General features: G+C 39.5%; 1 protein-coding gene across 2 annotated transcripts; it reads left to right on the top strand.

Moving 5' to 3' along the window:
* The first annotated feature begins 1,006 nt into the window (after window positions 1-1,006).
* LOC137105663 (testicular acid phosphatase homolog) lies at window positions 1,007-8,662 on the top strand. Of its 2 annotated transcripts, XM_067488164.1 has the most exons (12): window positions 1,007-1,160; window positions 1,451-1,580; window positions 3,083-3,178; window positions 3,862-3,948; window positions 5,028-5,183; window positions 5,446-5,544; window positions 6,477-6,572; window positions 7,041-7,173; window positions 7,423-7,505; window positions 7,599-7,705; window positions 7,969-8,150; window positions 8,328-8,648. In XM_067488164.1, the coding sequence occupies exons 2-12, from the start codon at window positions 1,491-1,493 to the stop codon at window positions 8,435-8,437; spliced, it is 1,239 nt and encodes a 412-aa protein (XP_067344265.1). In that variant the 5' UTR covers window positions 1,007-1,160; window positions 1,451-1,490; the 3' UTR covers window positions 8,438-8,648. The 2 variants fall into 2 exon arrangements, with proteins under 2 accessions (XP_067344265.1, XP_067344264.1); XM_067488163.1 differs by having other exon boundaries at window positions 7,423-7,705; window positions 8,328-8,662.
* The last annotated feature ends 20 nt before the right edge of the window (window positions 8,663-8,682 follow it).

The raw sequence follows: 8,682 nt of genomic DNA, 5'->3' as shown, positions 1-8,682 counted from the left end.
TTATTCAAACAGAAGTACATGGTGTATTTACTGGGGTCTATTTTTCAGGCACTGAATATTGGATGACGAATATGGGATGGACTCAAAATAAATGTCAGTGTCCACATTCATCATGATAAAGAACATGCCACCCAGTGCAGCACTCAGTTTATGTGTTATTAATCTTCTTCGGGCAACAACGTATATGCTGAGGATGGGTTAGTTCAAATTTTGGCTATATAGATAAAGTTGATAGAGTGAGAAAAATATAACATTATCAGCCTAATCCTTTAGAAATATCTGGACTTCATCTATAAGGATTCTTCCTGCTGGTGGTTTTGTCTACATGCTGTCACATGTGTGGTGCTTTTCATTACCCATAAATACTGTATCCATTATTAATGTGCATTAATGTTACATAGACAAGTGACCTGACAAGTATTGTATATTACCTAGTACAAAAGATTTTACATTATATTTATATATGATGTCAGCACTGTATAGATCCAAATCTCTGTACCCACTAATCCCCCTATATCCCATAAAGCTGTTTTCGCACAAAACAGATACTTACATGTGTGCCGACTCAGGGAAAACACTCCAAGCCCTGTAATTTGAGGGCCAAACCCATGGTGAATGACATAGCAAGTTATACTGAATGTGGGCCAGTGTGTAAGTGTGTGTGTGTGTGTGTGTGTTTACAATTTGAGAAACCAGGCAGGGGAATCTACACTTATTCATTCTTTTGTCATCTGGTTTCTCTAAAGCCTGTGTCCAAAACAATATATATTACTTCAGCTTTAAAGCAGAGTTTTACAAACATGCATCCTAAAGATCAAAAGCTGGCTAAAATATGTCTGCCAAGGTGGGCTGTCATGCCACTACACAAGAGGGGATTGACTGAGACATTGATTCAGTCTGTAGTTCGCGATGAAGTAGATTGGGATCAGAAATCCCTGGGGAGAGCGAGAGCGAGAGCGAGAGAGAGAGAGAGAGAGAGAGAGAGAGAGAGAGAGAGATAGACGAGGTCAGGTACAGTAGGAGGGCTATAAAAGCACTTTACTGGAACATGCACTTAATGTCAATCTGTGTATGACTGAAGATTTGGGATGCACAACAGCTCCCTCCTGTCTGTGAATCGTTTGACCGAAACAGCAAAATGTGTAAAGGCTTGTGCTGAGGTGAGTGCAAATGTTCATTTTCATGATCTGCTAAATGCTTTTTTTGTGCAGGCATTTTGTTGTACAGCTTCTACACTGCATATGACACATTCAATGAATGTTTCAATTTAAATGACATAAAGTCAAGACAGCACTAGTATTTTAAAAATGCTGACCAAACCTACATATTTTATATGTTATATAATTTACAAAACCTTTTGCATTACATTGAATAAATGCATTCATCATATTATCTTCCTAATGGCCTTACAGAACAACATTAATTTATGTATTTTCCCTCTTTTTAAAAGGGGAACTCTGGAAGAAGGCAGAGATCGGCAAGTCAAAAAGATGTGGACTTTCCAGAAAAGTTTGGGCTGTTTATTCCTTCTCTATTGCATCGGCTTGACTGAGTGTCGAGTGCTAAAGTTTGTCGTAGCTGTAAGTCTGCCCAGTTGTTTTCTTCTGCCAGTGTACACAATGAATAATGTATGTATTACTGTTTGATATTCCACTGTGTTGTAACAGTAACACAGTGTATTTATATGCAACATGTCTGACGAACATTACTGATAATTACGTTCCGGTTCAAAGGTAAAATTTAACATACTTTGGAAGCTTTAGGTCATGAGTGTGATGCTGCTGTACATTGTTGCTGATTACACTGTCTTTTCCTACTAAGTGAGCGTTATTGGGCTATGTTTACATATTTACTGTATGTGAGAAAAGATTATTTAGAGCTTAAACTCCAGCATTGTCAAGCATATCTAACCAAGACACAGCAGCTTAGTCCAAAACCTCTTTGCATATCTTTCTTTTACACTGTGCTTCAGTGATACAATAAAAAACACTAAAGAAGGATTTAAGTGAAAACCACACATATTTTTCTAATACACCACATTTCTAATACACAAATTGACAATTTATAACTTAAACTATAGTCTTACATGTTAACATTTACAGTAACTAAAGTCTTAGGTTAGGTAGATGTCCAGTGATGGATTTTTTTCTGTGTTAATTTGTTTTGTTAATAATTTCCGTGAATATTTTAAATGAGTTTCAGCATGTCCTACATAAAGGCATAAATGTATAAATAATAACCACTAATTAAATGTATAGAACTGCAAAATTGCAAAAGCATTTAATGTGCATAATAATTACATTTGATACATCTAAACAATTTCCTGTTGTTGATGTCGGTCTCTCAATACTTTCCAGTTTTCTCTGTCTGTCAAGTGCCAGACCGTTCCCAGAAACTTTCTCAAACATCGGTCAAAATTTCACTGCAGTTTTTACCAAAATTTACTCTAACAGGTCTAAATAAACTTAAACTAGGATCAGTGTGTTCATATAGGTCTACATGTGTCAGAGTGTCAGATGTGGTACCCTGGTTAGTGTTTAGACTCCCAGGGTGACCTTTGTGTAATTTAATTTAATTTCAGATTTAGCTCATTCCTTATCACAAGCAAGCTCTTAAAATATTTTCAACAAATGATCTTATATTATTTGAATCCAGTTAGGCAGAGCTACCTATAAATCTTAATTTTCTTTTTAGAAAGCTCTGGCATCAAAACAGCTATTACCTCTGTAAGCAAACCATGACTTTGTTTACTTGACTTTGTGGTCTGCTGCACATGTAAACAAGTTGTTTAGATCACTGAGGTGCTAACGGGGGTGAATAATGTGTATGTAATTCAGTTTAATCAACCCATGTGTCACTGCTCAGAAAGTCCGACCTCAGTTTAATAATACAAACAGAGCAGTTTAATGACATCAACAGAATGACTCTATGTGTCTTAAATCCAGACTGAGCCGTCCAAGATAACAGGTTTCTATTTCTGACTTCTGTCACAGGGTGGATTTTTCTCTTAAGTAGAGAGTGTAATGACTGGCACAGCAGTGGTGTCTGAATCTGCGTGATATAATCTCTTATGACTTTTAAGGTGTTTCGACACGGTGATCGATCGCCTATTGAATCGTATCCCAAGGATCCTCTTGGGGAAGAAGTGTGGGCTCAGGGATTTGGGCAGCTGACAGAGGTACTGGATGTTACTCTGTGTGGGTCTGTGTGTATGTATGTGTGTGTGTGTAATAATGACTTTTTCAAGCAAGATACACTACACACTAACCAAAATAAAGTTTTATTAGGTGTGTTAAGTGTTTAAAATCCATTCATCTCCATTTTCTTAAATCCACTTATCATGGGGGCTGAGTGGTGGAGACTATTTCCAGGATGAACTGGGGTGAAACACTAAAAAGTTCTGTCCACAGTCTGCAAAATGTTAAACCAAGAATTTATTTAAAGTCTAACTAAGTATAGAAGGGCACATGCCCTAAGGACAGTAAGGACAGTACAATGAATGTCTAAGCTTCCTTTATAGCCCTTTTTAGCCAGGGAGTACAGCAGTTTTGGAAAATGGCGTCTAAAACGATAGTATATTTCACTTATCATGTTATACTATAAACCCAGTTTTTAATAAACCCAAGTCTTGAAATGGAAGAAAAGCTTATGTAGAGTTTTAATTAAATTCCTTCCTACTGTGACATTGCTCTGCTCACAGGCAATTAGCCAGTTTACAGTGAATAAACTTATTATTTCTGGCTCTTAGTGGCCATGTAATTTTATGTAAATATGTTGAATCTGACCTTAAATCTGCCAAGATTTCAACAAAAAAGGTCACATTCTGCAAAAAATTTACAACACAGGCAATTTTCCTTTCAGCTGGGCATGAAACAACAGTTTGAGCTGGGCAGGTTTCTAAGGAGGCGCTATGGAAATTTTCTCAGCGATGACTACAACAACAAAGAGGTACCGTAAGAGTGTTTGTGTATGCATGCTTTCCCCCCCCAGCCTCGGTTAACTGAAGTCCCCCGTGAGTCTGTGCACCTAATCCTATTGTCATGTGTGCCTCGCTTCAACATGCAAAATCAAGATCTTGTGTGGCCAGCAACCATCGGTAACCACATTCTATAAATTAATTAGCATGACTCATTTTGGTGATCTCACTGCCATGGCCTCACAATATGCTGTAACATGTGGGGTAATCTTGCCCCCCGGGCTCCATGTACAGTACTGTTGGCAGCATGCATGTTGGTTCAGTGTGCCCCTGGGCTACATGCTCAGCATCCTGATTTCTGTTTTCTAGCCTCTTTTTTACACTCGCTGTCTTACTTTTTCTCTCGCTCTGTCTTAACCGCCCCTCCACACTTTCCCCTCTCTCCATCCTTGTGTTCAGTCCTCCTCTGCCTCTCCTTCTATTAAACAACACACAATTACCTCAAAAATAACAACTCTTCTCAGTACCTGTCACCGGCGATTTGTCGCCCAAGTCTCAGTCAACTTGTGCCGTACCTTTTTCTGTGCTGCTATGCCTGGTTTAATTTAACAAAAGGATGGGAAAAAATAAGTATTCTCCTCATCATAGGAACATCTAACCTTATCAGTGTGATTTAGTGTGTGTGAAAACCTGACACTGGGTGACAGAGAGATATAGACGAGCAAAGGCTGATGTCAGAAAAGATCACAGCACGACAGATCTTATTCCTCCTCCCTCTCTCATTTCTTCTGACTCTGCTCCTCTTCATGTTAAGGGAATACCTCAGTTGACTTGGGATAAATACAGCTCACTCATGATACACTGCTGATTTGCTGGGTGCATTTATTTTGCATGTTATTGCATAAAAATAGAAACTGAATTATGTGCATTTCCTCTTTCCAAATTCAAATGTAATGTTTTTGAGTTTCCAAGTGCACTTTCTTTTCCTATAAATAGCAAACTAAGCATGAGTGTCGCATTTGGAAGAACACAGAAGACATTGGTATCAGCCCAGCTAAGTACCAACATATACATGCATTTTAATGTTAGGCTTCCTTCATGTTTTCAACAGATATATGTGCGCAGCAGTGACTACGACCGCACACTAATGAGTGCCCAGGCCTGCCTCGCTGGGATGTTTCCCCCAACCAGACGCCCTCCTCCCATCATGCCCCAGTTACTTTGGCGGCCTATTCCAGTGCACACCATCCCCAGGGCTCAGGACAAGGTGGACTGCGGAGACACATAAATATTTTCTTTCACACAACAGCTGAACTTAGCCGAACAGTTTTAAAAGTTCATTTGAGTCTGTCTCTGTTAGCTCAATATTGCTCCCTGTGTTCACATCAGCTGTGAACTTGGTGGACTGAAAACCCCCACCGTTTTAAAGTGTGATATGAACACATAATTGTGCCCAGAAGACCTGCAGTACCTGCAGTAAATGCGAATGATTTTCACTGATGTTCTGCTGTTGTTTTCGATTTCTCAAGCTGTTGAGGTCTCCAGGCAAAGACTGTCCAAAGTTCAGAGCACTGATGACGGAGACCTTTGAGAGTGAGGCCTACCAGAGATTCCTCAGGGCTCACCAGGTAAGACAAGCCACAGAAAGGAGACAATCCCTATAATACTCTGTACTGTAACTCATCCTCAGCATCTGTTCTATGACGTAAATGTTCTACTCACAGCACAGTTTGTTAAACATCACTTTTCCCTGAGTCATGTGCCTGTTAAGCACAGAAAACTTATTTGTAACTTGATTTATATAATAATAATTATATAATTCGGTTTTTGGAAAAATACTTTTCCTCACCTCAGCTGCATCTTTTCTGCATACCCTTGACTTGATTTGTAAATCAACAAACACAAACATTAACAAACACAGTGAAATGCACATTTCTCTAAAACAATGAAATATATACTTCACAGTTGTTGGTGCCAGTGTTATCAGCACCTCCAGTGGACGTGTTAGTTATGCTGCAGACATCGTGTCCTCTCAGTGATTTTCTCAGGCATGGTGACTCCAGTGCCTACAAAAAGCTGCACAGTGCAATTTCTCTCACATTCTCGGAGACACTAATTAACAGTTGGATTAAATTAGATTAAGAATTACAATGAAAAGATTTTAATTAAACATAGTCCCATGTGCTGCCTATTAAGGTGGTGTTTAGATCAAGACAGGGCCTCCAGCTTTGAATTTTAACACCCTCTGCTGGAGGCACAGTACCTGCAAGTTGCATTCAAAGTGGCACCATTTTTCACAATGTCGCCTGAGGGTGAACTTACAGCAACCACTAGCCTGCATTAATAAACTATATTGATCCTTTATATTAAGCAGCTAATGTGTTACATTTTGAATTTTAAACACCACATAAGACATGTTTTATTACTGCACCTGGAAAGAAAATGACAAAAACATTTAATATTGCAAATAAAGATAATGAATGTGTTGTATTTCCTGCAGCTTCATCATTCAAGGTGAAGAGTTTAAAGTGATTCTTGTATACTTTTCCTCACCATGCAGTTTTTCGTGGAAGAACTCTCCAACAACACAGGCTACCCTGTGTCCAAACTGGTTGGCAAAAAGATATGGAGGGTCTACGACACTCTAACCTGTCAGGTATATTTCTCAGTAAGCACATAGTGCGACACATAAACACGGCAAAGTTCAAATACTACACGTTATCTGCAGTTTACAAATGCTTCACTTAGCGCTGCAACCATTGGCTGCAGAGTTCAATAGAATGAGGTAAAAGCGGTGATTCTGCTTTATGTAAATGCATCTGAAGACAAATGTATGGGGTGGGTGTGGGGAAAGGGTTTTTGTACATAGAGTAAGACATGAATAGGTCAGCATATCGAAATGATAATTAAAGCTTAATGTGATGGGTGGATTCTAGGCCAGAGTGAATACACTCATTCACACATGCAAAGTCAGCATCTGTTTTCCTCAGACTGCTGCTAAAAACAGCTGGGGTAATAGAAAAGATGAATTTCAACTATTTAAACCCCCTTTGTTGCAATGCATGTATTGTGTAATGTGAATATTAGCACGATGCAGAGTGACAAATGTTGTTTTCTTGTGCAGAGGATCCATAACTTGACTCTCCCACGCTGGGCCACCCAAGATGTTCTGGACACCCTGAGAAGAATAGCGTCCTTTGAGGTCACATACAGCATCCTCAGTTACAAGAAGAAAGAGAAGGCCAGGCTCTCGGGAGGTGGGAATTCTTATAGGAGGCGATTAGATTAAATTATTGTTGTGACAAAAATGTTATTAGTCTAAAAAAACCTTGTAATGTTGCAGTGAAAAGGGCTGGATTGCAGTTCCCAAAAGCATATTAGCTCATATGAGCTAATGGGACAAAAATGATCACAGTGCTAAGACAAGATGTTCAATAAGGTCAAAGGATTTGTGTTTGTGTCTGGGAAGATTTCATTTACACTGCTGACACTGTGTTAATTACCAGGGGTCTTAATGAATGCCATCCTAAAGAATTTCTCCAGGGCTGTAGAGCAAGGGAGTCCTCTCAAATTCATTATGTACTCAGCTGTAAGTTCAGCATTTGAGCACATACACACATGTATAATCCATTCTACCATCTCCTCACCTCCTAATTCCTGTGATGTTTGTTTCACAATCCAGCATGACTCTACACTCATCACCCTCCAGGCAGCTCTGGATTTGTATAACGGTCTTCTTCCTCCTTATGCTGCCTGTCAGGTCTTTGAGTTCTATCAGGAGTATGATGGGTAATGACTTCCTTCCAACATTGCTTCATGCCCTCCTCTTTTTGCATATTAAAGTACACTATGTAGGTCAGAGCTGCACATTACTCTGTAGCCACACAAAGCCAATCACATGCATTTCTGTTTTCTTTTTTAATTGGATAGAAATGTGGCACAGATCCAGGACTAGCCAAAATAACAATGATCAAATTAGCACAAACAAAATTTACAAAACAGTTATCAAAATTATGTCTCATATCATTGTTTTCATTCAAATAATTCGCCAGATCCTACTCACTGGAGCTGTATTATCGCAATGACTCCTTGCGTGACCCCTACCCCCAACTTATGCCAGGATGCAACGGATTGAACCCCTGCCCTTTGTCTGTGTTCTCTGAGCTGCTGCGGGATGTAGTGGCAGATGACTTGGAGGTTGAGTGCAGGTTTAGGACAAAGTGGTCAAGCACAGGTGATGATTACCATGCATTCTGGGAGTGTTACCACTGCATTACAATGTGTTTATGCCAATATTCACATTGGGGACGGATGTGGGGAATTTCAGTCCAGACCATCTGATTTAAAAATATTAACCATCCAGATGTCCCATATTCACTTTTACCTAAATGAAAATTGTCATTCCCCACAGGTGTCATAACAGCTCTTGCAGTGGCTGTGGGTCTCCTGGCGGTGGCGCTGTTGTTTAGCATAGGAGTGGCAATCCGAAGGAGGAGAGCAAACTACTCCAGGGATGTGTAGTGCAGAGGACTGCCACACATGTGCCAAAACTACAGAGAGGTGCCTTTCGGCTGTGGACACTGTTAGAGCTATGGGCCTTAATAATGAGCTGCCATTTTTATAATATTTTAGATCCTGATAGGGTGTACGGTTTGTAAGTGGAGGGGTTTGTGACCTATTTCTTTCTTCTGAATGGTGTTTGTGTGACTAAACAAAGCATGTACCTGAAATGTTATAATAAGTAATTCAACAGAGAAATGAAGTAC

This window comes from Channa argus, chromosome 20 (genome assembly GCF_033026475.1).
Source record: "Channa argus isolate prfri chromosome 20, Channa argus male v1.0, whole genome shotgun sequence".
NCBI lineage: Eukaryota > Metazoa > Chordata > Actinopteri > Anabantiformes > Channidae > Channa > Channa argus.
The sequence above is the reverse complement of the archived record's forward strand: the minus strand, read 5'-3'. Positions and strand labels throughout refer to the sequence as shown.